The sequence below is a fragment of the Salmo salar genome, chromosome 01, assembly GCF_965601325.2.
Source record: "Salmo salar chromosome 01, fSalSal1, whole genome shotgun sequence".
NCBI lineage: Eukaryota > Metazoa > Chordata > Actinopteri > Salmoniformes > Salmonidae > Salmo > Salmo salar.
In genome coordinates this window covers 59,595,936-59,617,771 of record NC_138291.1, presented here as the reverse complement: position 1 = coordinate 59,617,771, position 21,836 = coordinate 59,595,936, and the positions used below count along the sequence as shown (strand labels likewise).

General features: G+C 41.5%; 2 protein-coding genes across 2 annotated transcripts; both read right to left on the bottom strand.

The window, feature by feature from the left end:
- Window positions 1-235: 235 nt before the first annotated feature.
- Window positions 236-13,784, bottom strand: LOC145850185 (ras-related protein ORAB-1). The gene is made up of 6 exons (XM_045720453.2): window positions 13,495-13,784; window positions 3,482-3,554; window positions 2,980-3,075; window positions 2,487-2,582; window positions 1,686-1,817; window positions 236-1,422 (listed from the first exon to the last, which is right to left on the bottom strand). Exons 1-6 carry the CDS (start codon window positions 13,506-13,508, stop codon window positions 1,225-1,227), a joined length of 609 nt encoding a protein of 202 aa, XP_045576409.1. The 5' UTR covers window positions 13,509-13,784; the 3' UTR covers window positions 236-1,224.
- Window positions 13,785-14,592: 808 nt separating this feature from the next.
- Window positions 14,593-18,351, bottom strand: zgc:153169 (N(4)-(beta-N-acetylglucosaminyl)-L-asparaginase). Its single transcript, XM_045720431.2, has 11 exons — window positions 18,191-18,351; window positions 17,219-17,357; window positions 16,988-17,126; window positions 16,713-16,869; window positions 16,566-16,611; window positions 16,077-16,115; window positions 15,801-15,889; window positions 15,341-15,356; window positions 15,191-15,258; window positions 14,875-14,979; window positions 14,593-14,736 (listed from the first exon to the last, which is right to left on the bottom strand). The coding sequence occupies exons 2-11, from the start codon at window positions 17,325-17,327 to the stop codon at window positions 14,593-14,595; spliced, it is 912 nt and encodes a 303-aa protein (XP_045576387.1). The 5' UTR covers window positions 17,328-17,357; window positions 18,191-18,351.
- Window positions 18,352-21,836: the final 3,485 nt, after the last annotated feature.

Below are 21,836 nucleotides of genomic sequence, written 5' to 3'. Positions count from 1 at the left end.
GTGTAGAGCTCAAGTGTAATAATTAGAATGTGTCTGAATTTAGCAGTTGGTGTACTGTGGGGACTCCAGAGGAGAACTCATGAGAATGGGATACAGTGGGTTAGGGTTTGACTTTACCACAGAATGCTCTGGACATACAACAGACCACTGTGCTATAGCACAAATCTAGCTAGACACACCTATCCATATAGCAAACACATCAAACTAGGTAAACAGTGCTAGAGAAATGGTTGAGCTCTTTTAAAACTGTATTCAGTTGCCTTTATTATGAAAAAAGAACATAGTGTTTTATATATGCAATTCTGTACTGATATATTCCACAGGTAATGGCTAATTTGCATACAGTCTAAGTTACTGGTACAATATATTTGCCATATAAATGTAGAATAAATTATTAAAAACAAAATGTTCCTACATACCCACCAAGAATCGCAGACAGATCTTTCCATATCATACAGTCTGGAAGTACAACATTTATTTATTTTTCAGTTTAAATGTGACATGTTGAGACAAATTTAATGCAGAGATTAAGTCAAGACTACTCCGATAATGTACTGAAGTCTACAGAACGAGCAAATCAGATCTTACATATATACACACACACACACACACACACCATGTATATGTACATATTTGTCACTAGACTTTTTTGCGAGACAGTGAGACACTGTTGTGCAGTTGGCTGACCGCATATTGGCGAATAAACGCCTTCGAAAGGGGACAGAGATCTACACTGATACAAACAGAAAAATAACCGAGAAGAAAAGAGGGGGACAGAAGAAGAAAACATTGAATTTGACTACAGACCAACCCTGCAGTAGGAATGCAGTGAGATAGACACGCATACATTCTCATTAACCTTCACACAGATGGGGGTGGGGGCTCAAACAAAATCCATTGTTTCTGATGAGGTTCGGGTAAGGGTGGGGGGTAAAGCCAATCCAGGAGGGGGCCAGGGGAGGTCCAGTGAGTGGCTGACTGCTAACAGATAGCCTGGAAAGTACTACTAATCATCAACTACCAGGGCATAAAGGGAGGGTGATAACCATACGTTTTTGTTGGTAGTACGGCTACAGTACAAATTCAGGCAACTTAATTTTGTTTTCGCTCTCACACTCTCGCTCAGTTACTGTTAAGCTGGGTGGGTGAGGCATGGTGGAGAATGGGGCCAGGTGGAGGGGGGTGGTTGAGGTGAGGGTAGAGGTGTTGGTGGGGTTCTCCCTCTCAGCAGCAGCCCCCCGAGGCAGGTTTGACAGGCGTACTGTCGATCTTGACATTGGACCTCTCGTTGCCTCCGGTCGTAGCCCCAGGGCCCATCCTCTTCTTTATCTCAGCAGCCATGGTCATGAAGGCCTGCTCCACATTGGTGGCGTTCTTGGCACTCGTTTCCAAGAACGGGATGCCCAGGGAGTCTGCAAACTCCTGCAAAGAAAGGAATGGAGAGACTGGGTTAGAGGAGCTGCTGCATTCGTGACAGTACTGTACACTATTACTGTTACTATTTTACTACTGGGTTGCAGACAAAGATCCGATTGTGTCCAGAAACATTTGCTTTGTTTGGGGGCCTCAACAAAATATCAAATTTGAAAGTTTGGAAACCACAGCTGTAGACAATTTTTTCAAATAGATAAATGCATTACTCCTGCACCATCTGATAACCCATTGACTTTGATGGAAGCCCTTACCTTTGCTGTTGTGTAATCCACCACTTTCTTTGTTGTCAGGTCACACTTGTTCCCTACCAATAGCTTGTTGACGTTTTCACTGGCGTAACGGTCGATTTCCTGTAGCCACTGCTTGACATTATTGAAGGACTCCTAGAAGAAGAAAGAGAATCAAAACCAGCATGTCAGGGTAGGCAAGATATTTGTAAAGGGCTCTATTCAATCAGATCCACTTTAGCCGACATCCGCATAGTGGTTGTGTTGGCGGTGTCAGAGGTGGAAATGCGTTAAGAGCTTTCAAATCCACAAGCAGCACCTGGCATTAAACCTAAAGCAGACGTTGCCATTGGCTGCATAGAGTCGCATTACGAGAAACCCCATGCAGCCATGTTTACAAATTCAAACAATTGAACGTGTGATGTAATCAAGACCTCGATTTGGCTGACAGAAATCCTCATTATTTTGTTTAGTGATTTTCTATTTGAGCATCATTATTTCTCTATAACCTACACTTTCTCGTTCTGAACTTCTAACGTGAGTGGGACAGATGTGGCTTCGGGACAATGATCAAGAGCAGCTGCTCACCGATTCGACAGCGCCAACGCAGCTACACCTTTGACACCGCGAAAACATCAGCTATGCGGTTTTCGGCGATCACCGGTTAATGCTTGCTCTGATTGAATCTAGGCCTTAGTCTTTCAAAATACTAGTTAACCTGCACTCCGGAATTTCAATTAAAAACAACTAATAGTGGAAAATAATCTAGAAAACCCAAACACAGTGAAAAGGTAAAGATGTGCTGTGCTAAAGAGGCAGACTGACCTGGTCTGTGACGTCATAGACTACGATGATGCCGTGGGCTCCCCTATAGTAGCTGGATGTGATTGTGCGAAACCTCTCCTGTCCTGCCGTGTCCCACTGTCAGTGTCAACACACAGCAGAGACGCTCAGTCACCGTCACAAATGCGGGAAGGCCAAACACTCACACACACACACACACACCCCTCTGCCAAATAGATGCTGCTTCATAGCACATTCAACTGTGACAAATAAGACCAAAACACACAAATGAGAGAAGGGTATTTCTAACTGATAATTCACAATTTTGTAGTCAACCGTGATAGTCTTAATAATATAGGCCTCTGCCTTTGGATATTTGGTGAACAGTCTAGAGTTAGTTTCTAAAATTCCTACAATGGCATTTTTTTGGTCCAAATGTGGCCAGATGCTGAAATACATACTTGTTAGTATAACGTGGAGCTTCCCCTTTACACAGTAGAGGACAATAGAGATGTGGTCGGGGGGAAGCACTTACGATTTGAAGTTTAATAGTCTTTCCGTCTAATTCTATAGTTCGTATTTTGAAGTCCACTCCGATTGTGCTAATGTAGCTTTCTGTGTATGTGTCATCCTGGGGAGAAAGGAAAGGGGAGGAGTCGGTGTGGGAACATGCAGATGTCCTGCTCAAAGTACAAATCCTTAACCTTTTATACATTCTTGGTCTAGAGAAAAAAAGGAATCAAAATGTAGGATCATTCGCCGCAATAGGAGAGTAAACCAGAGAATGTTGATTTAACATAAAGGAGTATTAATACTGTAATATAAATACTATTCTGTGATCGATTTGACCTTTTCACATTACAGGGCATCCAGTTCTTACCTTCTGAATTTAGTCCAATATTACATTATTATTATTAAGAGGACTACAATTATTAATATGACTAGGTCAGCCTTTGAACAACTAATGAGTGACTACGAGCACCTTATGAATGGCTATGAGACACTACGGGACATGGACGGATTAACAGGACACTTACTGCAAATCGGAGTAGAAGACAAGACTTTCCGACGCCAGAGTCACCGATCAGGAGCAGCTTGAATAAATAGTCACTGTGGAGAGTAGAGAGATGTTTTAAAACCACAGGATTCCAGGTTTCCCCACACGGTTTCAACAAAAGTAGCTATAAAAAAATTAAAAAACGCTAGCCTTGTCAGAAACCATTGGAAGCTTGCCTCTAAACTCTGTCGACAGCATTAGCGCTGATGGCTTCCTCAGACAGAACAGTTTCTTCTCGCTTCACCGTCTCTCAAGGAGAGATTTCATTGTGGTGTTGCATCGGACAATTCAAAAGACGCCATTGCGGTTATATTGCTTTCAGTGCCTTGGGCAAGATACTGTGTTGGGTTAACTCTCAGCGGAACTACTTTGGTCACACCACCATACAATCAACAGAGAGAATGAGTCTGATGTGTTATAATGCTTGCCTAACGCCTTTCACGCTGACCCCTTTATAGACAATCACACCCAAGTTGAAACCAGGCTAATCAAGCCTGAGTCCAAACACAAAGAGATGCAATCCTGCATAGCCTTTTGGTACAGAAAAGAAGAGATTTCAAAGGATGTCTATTGTCTGCAATTTCAGCAGACAGTGAAACATCGGGTTTGGCAGGGAAATGAAACCTCACGCTGCTATGACCATACAGATCTGTGCACGATCAGCAAAACTAAATACCAGTGGAGGAGCTCAACGTTTCAGTGCTCATGTGATACACACTAAACAATGGCATTTAAAAAAAAGGATGAAGACTGCACTGACTGCCGACAGCATAGTATGTTAACTGGAACACAGTAGGAACTCAGTAGGCCTATGCTCAACTTCACTAAGAAGCCTTCTTTAACTGAGCTCATGTCATATCAGTCTGATGCGTGTTCAATGATTTGTTACAAACAGAGCTGCTGTTGAATTTGCCAAAGCTCTCTGTAGTTCATCAGCTCAGGTTTCAGAGTGCTGCTAACCTTGATCCGGTGAGACACACCACACAACACGCAGACAAACACTTGCACAAAAATAGCCTACATAAAAAACGCACACAACAGAAACAGTCAGACACGTAGGGACATGCACACTGGGTGGAACAAGGCAGGGGTACCTGTGCAGCAACTCACAGTGAGGAGGAAGAGGTGTGGGCTGAGGTGTGAACTTAAGACTGGGTTGACATGGGGCTGTGAGCTCTGGTGATGCTCACCAATATCAATGTGTGACAGACAGTTGTAGCCTTGATGATGATGTTCTTAGATTCAAAAATTGGACATCTTATCACACTGGCTTTCACAGCGTAACAACCGCTTATGAGCTTGCCAAAAACTGATCTTGAAACGATCGGTAAAACACTAAAACACCATTCCTTGGCCCACTGATGCTTGCTAAAATACACCAATTCAGGCTATGCTCATTTACAGTTGAAGTCGGACGTTTACATACACCTTAGCAGAATACATTTAAACTCAGTTTCACAATTCCTGACATTTAATCCAAGTAAAAATTCCCCGTCTTAGGTCAGTTAGGATCACCACTTTATTTTTTACTTCACCTTTATTTAACCAGGTAGGCCAGTTGAGAACAAGTTCTCATTTACAACTGCGACCTGCCCAAGATAAAGCAAAGCAGTACGACAAACACAGAGTTACACATGGAATAAACAAACGTACAGTCAATAACACAATAGAAAGAAAGTCTATATACAGTGTGTGCAAATGGCGTGAGGTGGTAAGGCAATAAATAGGCCATAGTAGCGAAGTAATGACAATTTAGCAAATTAACAATAGAGTGATAGATGTGCAAGTAGAAATACTGGTGTGCAAAAGAGCAAATAAAAACAATATGGGGACGAGGAAGGTAGATTGGATGGGCTATTTACAGATGGGCTGTGTACAGCTGCAGCGATCGATTAGCTGCTCAGATAGCTGATGTTTAAAGTTAGTGAGGGAGATAAGTCTCCAACTTCAGCGATTTTTGCAATTTATTCCGGTCATTGGCAGCAGAGAACTGGAAGGAAAGTCAGCCAAAGGAGGTGTTGGCTTAGGGGATGACCAGTGAGATATACCTGCTGGAGCGCGTGCTACGGGTGGGTGTTGTTATCGTGACCAGTGAGCTGAGATAAGGCAGGGCTTTACCTAGCAAAGACTTATAGATGACCTGGAGCCAGTGGGTCTGGCAACGAATATGTAGCGAGGGCCAGCCGACGAGAGCATACAGGTCGCAGTGGTGGGTGGTATATGGGGTGACAAAATGGTTAGCACTGTGATAGACTGCATCGAGTTTGCTGAGTAGAGTGTTGGAGGCTATTTTGTAAATGACATCGCCGAAGTCGAGGATCGGTAGGATAGTCAGTTTTACGAGGGTATGTTTGGCGGTGTGAGTGAAGGAGGCTTTGTTGCGAAATAGGAAGCCGATTCTACATTTAATTTTGGATTGGAGATGTTTAATACGAGTCTGGAAGGAGAGATTACAGTCTAACCAGACACCTAGGTATTTGTAGTTGTCCACATATCAGTCAGAACCGTCCAGAGTAGTGATTTGGAGGTTTGTTAGCACAGTGTCCAAAGAAGGGCCAGTTGTATACAGAATGGTGTCGTCTGCGTAGAGCTGGATCAGGGAATCACCCGCAGAAAGAGCAACATCATTGATATATACAGAGAAAAGAGTTGGCCCGAGAATTGAACCCTGTGGTTCCCCCATAGACTGCCAGAGGTCCAGAAAACAGGCCCTCCGATTTGACACACTGAACTCAGAAGTAGTTGGTGAACCAGGCGAGGCAGTCATTAGAGAAAACAAGGCTGTTGAGTCTGCCGATAAGAATACGGTGATTGACAGAGTCGAAAGCCTTGGCCAGGTCGATGAAGATGGCTGCACAGTATGTTTTTATTTATTTTTTAAATCGATGGCAGTTATGATATCGTTTAATACCTTGAGCGTGGCTAAGGTGCACCCGTGACCAGCTCGGAAACCGGATTGCACAGCGGAGAAGGTACGGTGGGATTCAAAATGGTCAGTGATCTGTTTATTAACTTGGCTTTCGAAGACTTTAGAAAAAGGCAGGGCAGGATGGATATAAGTCTAACATTTTGGGTCTAGAGTGTCACCCCCTTTGAAGAGGGGGATGACCGTGGCAGCTTTCCAATCTTTAGGGATCTTGGACGATACGAAAAAGAGGTTGAACAGACTGGTAATAGGGGATGCAACAATGGCGGCGGATAATTTTAGAAACAGAGGGTCCAGATTGTCTAGCCCAGCTGATTTGTACGGGTTCAGGTTTTGCAGCTCTTTCAGAACATCTGTTATCTGGATTTGGGTGAAGGAGAAGCTGGGGAGACTTGGACAAATAGCTGCGAAGGGTGGAGCTGTTGGTTGGGGTAGCCAGGAGGAAAGCATGGCCAGCCGTAGAGAAATGCATATTGAAATTCTCGATTATCGTGGATTTATCAGTGGTAACAGTGTTTCCTAGCCTAAGTGCAGTGGGGAGGAGGTGCTCTTATTCTCCATGGACTTTACAGTGTCCCAAAACTTTTTTTCCCTGACTGACTGCGTGTATTGGTTCCTGACTTCCCTGAAAAGTTGCATATCGCGGGGACTATTCGATGCTAGTGCAGTGTGCCACAGGATGTTTTTGTGCTGGTTGAGGGCAGTCAGGTCTGGAGTGAACCAAGAGCTATATCTGTTCTTAGTTATGAATGTAAAATGTCAGAATAATTAGTAGAGAGAATTATATATTTCAGCTTTTATTTCTTTCATCACATTCCCAGTGGATCAGAAGTTTACATACACTCAATTAGTATTTGGTAGCATTGCCTAACTTGGTTACCATTGTTTAACTTGGGTCAAATGTGTCGGGTAGCCTTCTACAAGCTTCCCACATTAAGTTGGGTGAATTTTGGCCCATTCCTCCTGACAGAGCTGGTGTAACCGAGTCAGGTTTGTAGGCCTCCTTGTTCACACACGCCTTTTCAGTTCTGCCCACAAACTTTCTATAGGATTGAGGTCAGGGCTTTGTGATGGCCACTCCAGTACCTTGACTTTGTTGTCCTTAAGCCATTTTGCCACAACTTTGGAAGTATGCTTGGGGTCATTTGCCATTTGGAAGACCCATTTGCGACCAAGCTTTAACTGCCTGACTGATGTCTTGAGATGTTACTTCAATATATCCACATAGTTTTCCTTCCTCATGAAGCAATCCATTATGTGAAGTGCACCAGTCCATCCTGCAGCAAAGCACCCCCACAGCATGATGCATCCCCATGCTTCACGGTTGGGATGGTGTTCTTCGGCTTGCAAGTCTCCCCCTTTTTCCTCCAAATATAACAATGGTCATTATGGCCAAACAGTTCCATTTGTTTCTTCAGACCAGAGGACATTTCTCCAAAAAGTACGATCTTTGTCCACATGTGCAGTTGCAAACCGTAATCTGGCTTTTTTAATGGTGGTTTTGGAGCAGTGGCTTCTTCCTTGCGGAGCGGCCTTTCAGGTTAAGTCGATATAGAACTTGTTTTACTGTGGATATAGATACTTTTGTACCTGTTTCCTCCAGCATCTTCACAAGTTCCTTTGCTGTTTTTCTGGGATTGATTTGCACTTTTCGCACCAACATATGTTCATCTCTATTAGACAGAACGCGTCTCCTTCCTGAGCAGTATGACGGCTGCGTGGTCCCACGGTGTTTATACTTGCGTACTATTGTTTGTACAGATGAACGTGGTACCTTCAGGCATTTGGAAATTGCTCCCAAGGATTAACCAGACTTGTGGAGGTCTACAATTTTTTTTCTGAGGTCTTGGCTGATGTTTTTTTTATTTTCTCATTATGTCAAGCAAAGAGGCACCGAGTTTGAAGGTAGGCCTTGAAATACATCCACAGGTACACCTCCAATTGACTCAAATTATGTCAATTAGCCTATCAGAAGCTTCTTGAGCCATGACATAATTTTCAGGAATTTTCCAAGCTGTTTAAAGGCACAGTCAACTTAGTGTATGTAAACTTCTGCTCCAGTGGAATTGTGATACAGTGAATTATAAGTGAAATAATCTGTCTGTAAACAATTGTTGGAAAGATTACTTGTGTCATGCACAAAGTAGATGTCCTAACCGACTTGCCAAAACTATAGTTTGTTAACAAGACATTTGTGGAGTGGTTGAAAAACGAGTTTTAATGACTCCAACCTAAGTGTATGTAAACTTCCGACTTCAACTGTATATGAGCTGAAACCCCAGTAGGATGGACCCATGAAGACAACAAAATGCAGAGCATTACCAGTCCATACATCCTGTCCCACTCCCAACCGTGTGTATTAGGGAAGCATTATCAGCATAGCCTATCAAAATAGGTCAGACCAGCAAAAGACAAACCTCTAGCAAACTATACAGCTATTGTCCACTCATGCTCAGTTCTAACTGAGGCACACACAGAGTTCTCTCAACCCCCTCCACTTGGTATGCTGTATTTATTTAACAGGGGCATGTGCTACGCAATATGCCATACAACTAGGCTACACACAAAGGTACGGAAACTCCAGTAAGCTGATTAAGCATTCCACAGTAGAAGGGAATTCAGCTGGACTTCAGATCGGACCCTCCTCCACTCTCTCCAGTAGTCCAAGGAAGGCAGGCAGGCTCGGATGAACCTGGGCGACGCTCTAGTCTGACCCAGCACCGAGGCTAAGAAACTCAGAAGCAGCCCTGTTTCCTGCCTCCCTGTCCTTTTCCCCCCCTCGCCCATTGTTATGAATTACAGTCATGCAGTCTTCGTTAAGCAGATGGTTGAGGACAACAATGACAGGCCCTGTGAAAGGCTAGTAGTACCGCTGACTAGTCTTGAAAGAGGGGGAAATAGCATACAGCAAAAATCTGTCCGCCCCACTATCACAGTCAGCGTTTTAAGTGGGATTGGATGATACTTTGTATGCACCAAACACGATACCGCCCACCATTATTCGACTTCCACATCAGCTGCTCAGCTCCGGCAGACAAAAGATGGGCTAGAGCAAGGCAAAAGATAATGAAAGCAAGCGCTCTGCAAAAAAACACACTAGGGCTGGGAATTTCCTGGGATCTGATGAGACGATATTATCCGATACTTAAGTGCCGATACGGTATCTATTGCAATTCTCACGATTATATGTATTGCGATTTGATATTCCAAACATATTGCTCACTATACACTAAGTGTACAACCATTACGAACACCTTCCTAATATTGAGTTTGGACTTTAGTGCAGCAAAAGATGCTGAGGGAGATGTTAAGGGCTGGGGACAATACCCTATGAAAGTCCAGCCTACTTCCTGGTACATTATACTGAGCCATGAGTGCATAGAACTCCCTTCCATCTCAAATAACGCAAGTGAACAGCAAATCTGGTTTCAAAAAACAAATAAAGCAACGCCTCACGACACAACGCCTCTCCCCATGTGGCCTACTTGTTGTGTGTTTGTACTGACATGTATGTGTAACTGATAGATGCAAACAAATGTTAATTAAATAAAATGTAAATTGTAAAGTCTTGTCTTTTTCGTTGTGTCAGACCTCAGTAAGACAGGCTGTTGCCATTGGAGTCGGCTAACGGGGATCCTAATAAATCTAGTCCCGTAGTGTTTTTGAATGGGCTTCAAAATGATATCATCAAAGTCATGAAAACATGGTCATTTAAGACGTGGCAATTTCCTGTACGTGGACAGTATGTGTTACTACATTACACAACCTCACGTTGACTACATCGAATTGAGGGTAATTACACATCCTTTCTACCTCAGATTAGTGATGTTAGTATACAAGCTTATACTAAAAACAATGACAAAATCATCTTAAAATGGATCAATATCAGTGGTTTTGTACAGTTGATTTTGTCATATGCGCTGGCCGTCTTAGGATGTTTCAAACTCAAATGGCAGGGAAAATTCAAGACGCTCTCTGTATAAAAGTATCCGATCTCACACCAATACATGGATCTGCGAGTCAAACTATCACTCAAAAAGAAGCCAACCCTAGTCACTGTTGATATCCTACAGTGGGTGGTGATTTGTTTAGGTTGAATAACAAAGCAACTGATTTGTTTCCTTCCCCGTTTCGGCAGCCTCGCAAAACTTCCATCCGATATTCTGGATGAAGGTCTTCAGCAAATTCTCTTCTAACCAGTGATATAAAAAGTAAATTCTTTGTGGCCTTTGAATAGTGTTAGTATAAACAGCGCATACACCCCAAACATTTGCCCTCGCTCTATTGACTTCAAATATAAGTGTGTGTGTATATACATATATATATAAATAAATAACATTAGTCAATGGGAAGCAGCAACAGCATTATTTTCAACTTATGTTTTAAGAATATAAATTAACTTTTCACATTCATTTCCAATAGTATTCTACTTAATTAAACGTTAGGTAAAAACTGAATGAGTCCAAAAATGTTATGATTTATTTATTTTGATGATCTAGAGTGATAAGGGGCATACAACTAGATTTCCTTCACAGAAAATACGTAAGTGCAACACATTCAGCAGAAAATAGCTTCATTTTCATCAGATGTGCAACGCTATTTGGCTAGCAGCCACACAAGTAAATGGGCGTACAATGAAAAAGCAAGGTCTTTTCGGCAAAAACGATGCATAGCCATCATATTTCTAATGTTTATCATAGAAAGAATGCTGCCAGCTACATTTCCTAAATGTTTTGCTTGAAGTTAATCTGAATTTTAATTGAATAAAAGTAGGCTACACCGAGAAAAGTACCAGAGAAAGTAGCTACACATCAGTCAAGAGCGCCGTCTGCTGATAGAATGCCCGTTTTGCGACCCCTGTTATCTCAATACCAAATCATTTCTGAGTAACAAATAAGTACGTTACCGTGATTGTTTTCAATAAAAATTGTCAAAAATAGCTTCTTAGCAAAGGTCAATTTCTCAAGCAAGAATTTAGCTAGGACTGTTTAAGATAGGTCTGAGTGGGGAGGGGAAAAATGTGCTGTTATTGGCAAAGAGGTTTGGAACTCTCTCTCATTGCTTTATTAACTAATTTACCGCATGGTGATGTCACCATGGGAGGCCAAAAGTCCATCCCACCAAACAGGTTGAAATTTCAGCCACTCTTTTCAAACAGCTCTTACACTAAAAGGTAATCCATTTCACAGTATTATTCCAACTGCATAATGTAGATATGTATAACACAGGAAAATACAATTTTGGACTGCACTGGGCCTTTAAAAGTTCAATAACAACTTATGAATAATATACCCCTTGAGGTCTCAAAGAAATAACTGATCAAAAGAGAACCATCGCGCTCTCCCATTAGCAAGGGCTGGATATATCGATAAAATTCTGTATTTCCACACGGTTTAAACTAAGAATTAGATTTCACCTTGTTCCTATAAGCCACATTTAGACTGTACAAGAACAATGTTCTTATCAGATTTTGCATATCGTTTATGAGTTGGCCCCACATATTTATGAACGGCTTTGCCTGATGTCCTTCGCGGTGGGCTGGCTCATGAATTGATGTGATGTATTTAGGTGAGCAGACACCTGGGGCAGTTGATTTGTGAGTTGCCCTTCGTGCCCGCTCCCATACCCTATAATTCTGTTTCTTTTTGTGACAAATTTGTATACAGTTAGACCAGAGGAGCCAATGATTGGCAGATGAGTGGCAACCCTGATTAGAAGCACCTGCTCCTCATCTGTTGTTCTTTAGAAATACTTTTTGATTGAAAGAGAATTGTACCTACACACTGAAGGCTGTAAAGCCGAAACGTCTGTACGCTATCCTTGATGCAGAAAAAAATGTATAAACATTGAATAACGAAGTAAGCTTTATGCAACATCTTTGAGTGTGAACCCATTAAACCTGTCTCAAATAAATGTTATGCCGTCTCTAAATGGGGGTAACAGCCCAGTGTGTCTGTCAAAAAAGGAAATGGCTACCCTTGCAATGCAAAAGCATATCCACTATCTTGTGTAATCAGAATAGATTCTGAAGAACATTTCAAATCAGATGTTCACAGCCATGCCATGGGACTGTTGAATAGATTAGATTGATTTTTAACTGAGCTAAAATACATACTAAATATGTATCATAAAACACCAACCTATATGTCTAAACCACAGGATTCCGGTAATTGCCAACATGTTTAGAGGGATGGTAGACAAACCCGTGGCTTGCCCAACAACCCAATGAGTGTGTTGAAAGAGGCATGTCATATCGCATGTGACCTACACATGACTGACTCAGGATGTAGTGGGTGGGTGCCACTGACTCCTATCCTGTCATATTGCTTAGTTGCTTTCCACTTGAGGGCCAAATTCACAGAATAACATGGATATAACGTTATAGAATCAATCACAATGCTTAGTTCACAAATTTGGTTTATTGTCAATGTAGTTAACTAGCATCAACTAGTGTACTAGCTAGCTACATTGCCTAACTAGCAATGAGTTATGTTACCACTGTGTAGTATAGCCACAGATGAAATCGTTATAGATATAACTAGCTAGCTAACATTAATTATTGACCACAAGTGCGCAAAAGGCTGCAGTAATGTAACGTTACACATTGGGATATTGACTTGACTGGCTAATGTTAACTAGTTAGATAACGTTAGCGATAATCACAACATATCTAATGACATGTACAGTAGCTAATTGACATGCGCTTTGCCAGCCTACTATAATAAAAAAGGTAACTAGCTAAGTAACTTACATTAGTTAGTACTACGTTACCAACTAAACTTAACTACTCTGCCCTAGCAGTTAACGCTAGCTAATTAATTTTGAATAACTATGCCGGTGCTAGTTAGCAACTAAGTTAACTAGCTGACTGTAAACACATTTATTGACATTGATTAACTTGTGTGAAACGTTAACATGACCTCAACAAACAACACAGTGACTAATGGTAGCTAACTAACTAGTTTGCACTTTTTAAATGGACAGAACACAAACAGGTCAGATAATGTTAGCTGTGTAGCTAGCAGAACAGCTAGGTTAGCTAACGTTCAGTTAGCTACTGTACTTACTATTCGGGATTCATCTTGGACTCGTCACAGTAAATCCCCTTTTCTTATAAAACGGCACTCCCTTTCGCTCTGAAAAATGTAAATAAATAAATAGTTAGCTAGCTAATTCCTTTGGAGAAAAAAAGTAACTAACTAGCTGGCAAGGTATTCCTCCAAACCCAGGCTAGTTGTCTTGAAACCAAAATGGCTGCTAGTATCAACCAGGAAATAGCAACTCAAACACTGAACTGAGAAGCCTTAGAGCAAGATCAGCGATTCTCAGAAATCGTAGTTTGTTCCTAAAGGCTCGTCTTATATTGAGTATGTTCTGCCGTGCCGAATATGACTACACTACCCTAATGACAATGTAGCTAGGAAACTAGGCTGGTCGATGTTTCGTTTGCCCCTTGCGCTTGCAGTCAAAGCTTACGTCATTACTAGTGAAACGTGGCATAATTTTGGCGTGAATCACTCTGGCCTGGGGAAATCAATTACATGCACCCCATCTAGATTAATCAAGTCTATCATATGTTATTAAATGAATCATAAAATGAGTGCTCAAAAAACAAATTGTTCCTCTGTCAATAGGTTCTCAAAATGTACAGTATGATGGTCTGTTGGATGAGTAAATTAATGACAAGGACCACATGGAGGATACAATTGCAAAACTAACGGAAGGCACAGTCCAGTTCCCTCATGAAATTGACCAGCCACATCAGCTCATACATCGACAAAGGTCAGCTAAATGTTTACATTCATAAGGATCTTCCATCCTAAAATGTTGAGTCATAGTTAGTGTGAGTGACATCATGTCAGCCTAGGATGGTCACCTGTCAGACCTGTCAGCACAGGTATGAGTCAGTTAGCCCATAAACTGTGCATGTTAAAGGCGTTCACAATTTCACAAGTAGGCTAAAGCTAGAAACTTCCTTTCCACAGATTGGCGAAAATAAGTATGCTACATACCATTATAACATTATTTTCATACCTGTGTGTAGGCCTACTTTAAAATATAATTTCAGACAGCACTATTAGACCCTTATAGTAAACATACAATAGTTTTATTATCAATTACTATCAATACAATTCAAGACATCACTGATAACAATGACACACCCTTTATTTTACTGTACATGTGTCACATTTTTCTGTGCCCTCCATTTCTGTGGAATTTGGAAGCTGAGTACTTGTTTCCACATAGTCCTTCCCCTGGATCCAGAATGTGTAGGGAAACTCCACTGAAGAGGCAGCCCCTACTTCACCCTAGAGGATAGGTTTCAATCTAGTGTTAGGGAGTCGAGGAGACAAAGACCCAATCTGGTTTTTGTGCAACTTAATTTATTTATATAACAATGACTACTCTGTATCTCTATAATATAGTACTAAGAGTAGAAAAGATACCTTCATGTTCAAGGCGATGAGTCCAATCTCAAAGCACTTGTCTGGGGCAGTCCTCCTGATGATGTCATCCAGGACAGTGTAACAGGCCCTGTTGGGTGATAACCCCTGGGGGAGAGACAGAGAGTCAGTTGAGGTAAAGGTGGCCAAAAGTTCCAGGCAGGCTAATGCTGTGTGAATTATAGCTGGCTAGTTAGATTTCATGGGACGGTGTGGCTGCTCAAACATCTCAACCACAGGGCACATCAAACCTACACCTGACTCAGTATAAGGTTGACAGAGCAAAATGATTTATGACTTGATAATCTCATAACACTACCTGTTTCATCAGTTGAACAGCGTGGAAGCTTGGGCAATGACACATTATTTTATCACCATCACCTGTGGCTGATAAGAGAAGTCATTAGAAAATATAATAAAAAATATATTTGAGCATTCAAAGAAAAGATCATCCAAATAGTTCACATACCTGCCGCTGCTCCCACCTGAAAAAAGTGAGCAGGGTTATACAATGACAGAGATGACAGTCATAGAAAAAATGTGCCTGTTACACTTAGTGTGAACCTGCAATCTGACTGTTACTTCAGTTGGAATATTTTAAACCACTTTCAATTCAACATGCGTTTCCCTTGCTCTAGTGTTTTTAAAAAAAATTGATCATAAGGATGTTAAACTGTGGTGAATTGGCTATGAATGAGATTCCCTTTAAGTGTACTGAAACCGAGACATTAACATAACAATAGTGTATTAAAACTTTACATAAACCTGCAATCTTTGTAGGATTAACAAACATGCAGTAAAATGGATTCATTGTGTAGTATGTCACATAACACAATTATCCAGAAAAGGCTACTAAAACACAGAGGGAAAGAAGTTCATCAGTGTGTACAGTTCATGGATTGAGTTGATTTTGGTAGCTGTAAACTTACCATGTGTTCAGCGTATAGGCCACATCCAGGTAGGGGCGAGTCTCCCACCCTCCCTGGTGATTTGAAGGGGGCCCCTGAAGTAGAAACTCCTGAAAAACAAGACATGAGCAAAATCAGCTGAATCATAATACTTCAACCTAACCTCATACTGTAGCTACTGTGGAAGTATCTCTAGATTCTGAAAAGAAATACTCAACGACTGGAGCTTGCAATATGTCGTTTACATAATAAATAAGAAAGAGCAAGAGAAAAAACAGAAGACACCAACTTCCTCACCAACAGTTATGTTCCCCATGCTGTCTAACGCTATAAGTCCTGTTGAGAAAGGGAAGAAGTGGTTAGACCTGATACTAAATATGTAACCTGCACTTTTAGACCTTGTTCCACAGATGTATTGTACCAACTTGTCTTGCAGGAATGGTCAGTAATAAAAAAAAAAGGGAAAGTGGGGTTATTTAACTTAGATGAGAAACTTTGATTTTGGAGATGGGGGGAATCGAGACTATTGTAAAGAGATTCCAGATTAAAAACAGTAGGTGTCAGGTTAGAGATCCATAAATAATGTAATATACAACCCAGACTAATGTGATTATATGGATTAGGACTCCCCCTAGAGGACCAAACAATTTAATGCACAAGTATCAGTCACATTTGTCAGTCATTTTCAGTTTTTACAGTAGGTGTTCTACTGTCACTCAATGCTCTACAATGAGCAGGAAGATCATGATAAATCAACATTTTTAAAAAGAAAGTTTCAGTTCTCACCAAGTGTGTCATGTCCACTGACACTTTGCTTCTGTTCCAGAAATTCCTGCAAGAATGAATACGAGTTATAATTTGTAGTTTTCCAATATCTGTTATTTATATTTAAAATGGTTAGCCATGCCATTTTCCTCCAGGGAGTATTGGTACCTGGTAAGCCTTGGCTGAGTGTGCACTCAGCATGTTGTCATCAGGCTCTATAGTAAAGCCCTGCTCCCGGGCAAAAGCTACTGCTCCCTCCCCAACAAGCAGACTGTGGGGGCTTCTGTCCATCACCCTACGAGCCACCCGCACCGGAGCCCCAACCCTGGAAACCATAGTTTCATACCGGTACATTTATTAATGAGCTTCCTTATGACTATTCATTTTCTCAGACATCTCTTTCCCCATGCCATGGCAGTGGTTTTAGCAGGTGGTTCTCTCACCCTCGTAGCGCTGCGACTGCCCCGAACCTGCCAGTGATGCCCTCCATGATGGCAGCATCACACTCCAACACTCCCCCACTGTTAGGGAATCCTCCCCTGCCCACAATGTGAAGCCCAGTCTTTGGATCATCTTCAACCTCTAGAAGAAATACAAGAGTTTCACAATGGACATAAGACATGCTGCACTGCGGAACTGTAGTAGGTGAGTCACCCACGCCAACTCATGCCAACCTGCCATGGCCTCCTCTACAGCATCTGTGGCGTGTCCTCCAGCGGTAATCAGGGACCGTATTCTCTCCACGGAAGGCTGAGAGAAACCCCATGTCCCCACAGCTGCCATGGTTCCGCTGTCTGAAGAACTCTACTGGGTCTAGGAGGACAAAACGCAGGGTTATAGTCCCAAGCCATATGCTAATTCAAGTCCCCACATCCAAGGTCTGGGATAAACAAACGAGTAAATAAAGAAATAGATTAACGATGCACTACTAGCACTTTCCTCTCATCATCTTCTTTCCTTCATAAGTCATCACCATCGGAAATGCTGGATTGGTGAAAGCAAGAGATCCCTACCTATGCATTTACTGAGCAAAATAAAAGGGGTTTTAGAATATGGACATGACCAAGGATTAAACCCACTGATTTCACCACAACCAGTATTAGATCACTATATGACTCTGGATACAACAACTAGGCTACAAATCATCATTCGATTCTGAGAGGATCCTTGGTGTAAGTAACGCAACTGCCATGCTTGTAATGATAATTGCATGTTTGTTTACATCAGTACTCGGAAGAGGGTAGCTGCTTTTATCAACGGGGTGTATTTACATACACTAGCGTTGCTCCGCCCAATTGTATTGGGTTGCACAAAAACAGGGAATTAGAGACCTTCCAAACGTGGGTCTGTTATAGACCCATTTCTTCTCTGCTTACCCCATGTCAAAATAAAAGTCCCCCACAAGTTGTTCATTTTTTGACCACATGATGCATTTGCATAACTTTTATTTATTTATATTCCTCGTCATAGTGACCAACCGACCTGGCACAGTAAGTCGAAATTGAATTGTATTTAACTGGCTTCCTACGCACTGTTTTTGTGCAACCCAATACAATTGGGCTCAAAGCTAGTGTATGCATTGTAAATACACCCGCGTTGCTAAAAGCAGCTAGAGAGACTGGGTCCAAAGGCTACACGTCGCCTACCTTAGTTCTCTTTCAGCTTCCCTGTACAGTACAACTCTCATATATTATTTATGCTTATTTATGTTAAACTAAGCTGCCAATATCACCAAACAGAACAAGAAAAATAGAACCACTGCAGAATGTTGTCTACCACTAGCCAACGAAAGTGATTTTCTTCTTCGATGAGGTTTAACTGTGGTTGGCATCCAATAAACTTTGCATTACCGCCACCTACTAGACTGGAGTTTAACTCCCTTATACATTGTTTAAAAAAATAAAAATACCCTACCATCTAACACTACACTCACAAATAAAATAAAAAATATTAATAAATAAAACCACCCTACTCCACTATTTAAATCTATTTAGTCCTACTTCAGGCCAACAGCCTGAAAGGATGGGACACCACCATTTAACACACCCTGTAACTCTTCTGACGTCAAGCCTCGCGCACCCAAATACCTCTCTGCAGCTACCACCATAACCTCAATTTTCTGCAACTTACATTCCATCCCTGCAGTACATTTGATACTCATTGCTATAAATGCTAAAAATCCAATCTTACTGAAACATATCACTTCTTGGCTTATTTCTGTATACTGGTACAGCTCTACTACTCACACCACTGCTCTCAGGATCCCTCCCTCCTGACCCATCTTCCTCTACTTCCTTCACTGCCTCAGCATATGACAACATGGTTAACATGGTTAATAAAACAATCATTTTTTATATCATGGATGGTCAGTCCTTGCATCCATAGCTCTGTCTATTAATCTGAGAGTGTTTTTTTTTCCAAAACAGAGGTGGGGCAATCTTTTTGTTATTGTTTCATCTGTGGATTTTCCCTTTAAACAGCTCAAGATATCAAAGTGTCACTAACAAAAATGTAAACAATAGGCCTATAGGAAATGCAGCATATGGCTTTCATTTTTCACATGTAAATAGCCCTTTTCAGTAGTGCTCAAATCGTGCCATTCCATGAGCGCAGCATTTATTTTTCAACTCGAATCAATGAGCCCAATCAGTCCTCCATGACAACAAAATCCTAAACGACAGAGTAGGGCTGTTTAGTAAGTCCTTCGTTTTGGGGTCATGCTCAGGTAAAACAATTTGGCTAATCTATGCTTCCATATTTCCAAGTTCTATTCTTGAAGATCAAGGGGTATAACATTTATTGGAATGACTGCAATTCTGATAAATTTTGGTTTTTAATGTAAGATATAATTTAATCGTATTATTATTTGTAGTAGAAAGTGATGGGTTAGAAGAAGCCAACATAACCAAGCCATAAAGTAAAATTTAACATCCATATATGGCCAGCTATGTAAACTTTAACATTGATTTATCCAGCAATAGATGTCGTTCAATTGGTAACATACATTTTTGTCTTCTTCTAATGCTTCTTAAGAGGAAAGTCATCTAAATGTAACGGAATGTAATCAGATTATGTTAATGAGTTTGGGTAATCCAAAAGTTACATTACTGATTACAATTTTGGACAGGTAACGGATTACATTTAGAAAGTAACCTACCCAACCCTGTCTACATCCCATAGTCCCCACCTCTTCCTTTCATGACCGATGCATTACAATAAAATTGCCTAATCTTACTACTAGCATCCCACTCCCTTTGCCAAAGATCCAGCCCTTTTGCCCGGATCAAGAACTTGACTTCTCTCTGGCTCAGCGAGAGCTGAATATCTACTCCTTCTCTCCTCACAGCGCTCTTAGCCACCACATCGGCCTTCTCATTACCCTCCTCACCCACATGGACGGGAACCCAGAAGAAGCTTACCACCACTCCCATCCTCTCCAATCCCAATAACAGCACCATCATCTTCACAAACAAGTCTGTCATATCCGACCTGCCCATCCTCACACTACTCAACACTGCCGCCGAATCAGAGCAGATCACCACTCTGAGTGGTTTCACCTCCTCCACCCATCTCAAACCTAGAATCATGGCCGCCAACTCGGCCGCATACACTGACACATAATCAGTTGACCGCTTACATACTCTAAGATTGAAATCTGGGATGTACACTCCTGCCCCCACCCTAACACTGACTGGATCCTTTGAACCATCTGAATATTCTTAAAAATTAATAAAAACGGATTATCTATATATCTCTCCACACACCGTCTCACGCATCTTCCTACACTTAACTTCAATATGCTCAACATCTCTTCCAACGTAAGCCTCTCATCAAACCACATACCTAAATACACCCAACCTATATCCTGTCCGTATATTTGCAACCTAACATCTTTATCCTTCCTCCTAGAATACACCAAAAAGCAGGACTTGGCCATAGACATCCTAAACCCCCATGTTAGAGACCAATCTTCCACAACTTCTTGCATCTTCCTCATCACATTTTTCACATTCCCACCTCTCTTCCATAAAAAATACACAACACTCATCACCTCTTTTATTTTCAGGGCCTTGGCTATCTCTGTACTAACTGTCACCAGGGCATCCATGGCAGACATCCCTCTCCTGAACCTACTCTGTGCTACGCTCATCAAACCCTTAAGAATGGCCCGGACAGTCCCCGGGAGCTGGAGTGGTGTCACACTTTTTCCCCATCCCTAGCAAACACAGCTGATTAAACAAATTGCATTCATGATTAGTTGATTATTGGAGTCAGGTGTTTTAGCTGGGGCTGGGGGGAAAAATGTGACACCAATCAGGCCCCTGAGGACTGTCATGACTTTCCTGACAGTGGATCAAAGGACCCATCAGCTAGGCAAATGCTTGAAGATAGCCAGAACCCCTCTCTCCCACAGAAGAGGGGAAGGGGGGGCTGTGCCAGTCTTGAAACCTTAACACTGGGTTGTATATTTAGAGAGAACTTTCTCTTCCTTGCCCTGCAGTATTGGAAGACTGAAGTTCCTTTGTTACAGAGAGTGTGGCCCGCCCTAAAAATCTAACATCAAAAGATTGGACACTGGAACATTCTTTCTGAAATCCAAATGTTTGGAATGGTTAGTGGGTGGGGATCTAAAGAATAATCATGTCATATTGTTTATTATTTTGTGATGTCATTAACCTCTCTACGTAACAGCCAGTGGAATCCTGTGGCGCGTTATTCAAATACCTTAGAAATGCTATTACTTCAATTTCTCAAACATATGACTATTTTACACCATTTAAAGACAAGACTCTCGTTAACCTCTCTAGGGTCGGCGGGACGAAATCGCCCACCTACTCAACAGCCAGTTGAATCCCGTGGCGCGTTATTCAAATACCTTAGAAATGCTATTACTTCAATTTCTCAAACATATGACTATTTACACCATTTTAAAGACAAGACTCTCGTTAATCTAACCACACTGTTCGATTTCAAAAAGGCTTTACAACGAAAGCAAAACATTAGATTATGTCAGCAGAGTACCCAGCCAGAAATAATCAGACACCCATTTTTCAAGCTAGCATATAATGTCACATAAACCCAAACCACAGCTAAATGCAGCACTAACCTTTGATGATCTTCATCAGATGACAACCCTAGGACATTATGTTATACAATACATGCATGTTTTGTTCAATCAAGTTCATATTTATATCAAAAAACAGCTTTTTACATTAGCATGTGACGTTCAGAACTAGCATACCCCCCGCAAACTTCCGGTGAATTTACTAAATTACTCACGATAAACGTTCA

Coding starts and splice junctions, on each gene's coding strand:
- LOC145850185 (XM_045720453.2), bottom strand. Junction 3,076..3,481: donor GTCTTCTACTCCGATTTGCA/GTAAGTGTCCTG, acceptor CTTTCTCCCCAG/GATGACACATACACAGAAAG. Junction 1,818..2,486: donor TCTATGACGTCACAGACCAG/GTCAGTCTGCCT, acceptor TTCTTCTTCTAG/GAGTCCTTCAATAATGTCAA.
- zgc:153169 (XM_045720431.2), bottom strand. CDS start 17,327: ATGGCAGCTGTGGGGACATGGGGTTTCTCTCAGCCTTCCGTGGAGAGA. Junction 17,127..17,218: donor TGTAGAGGAGGCCATGGCAG/GTTGGCATGAGT, acceptor TATTTCTTCTAG/AGGTTGAAGATGATCCAAAG. Junction 14,737..14,874: donor TCATCGCCTTGAACATGAAG/GTATCTTTTCTA, acceptor CCTATCCTCTAG/GGTGAAGTAGGGGCTGCCTC.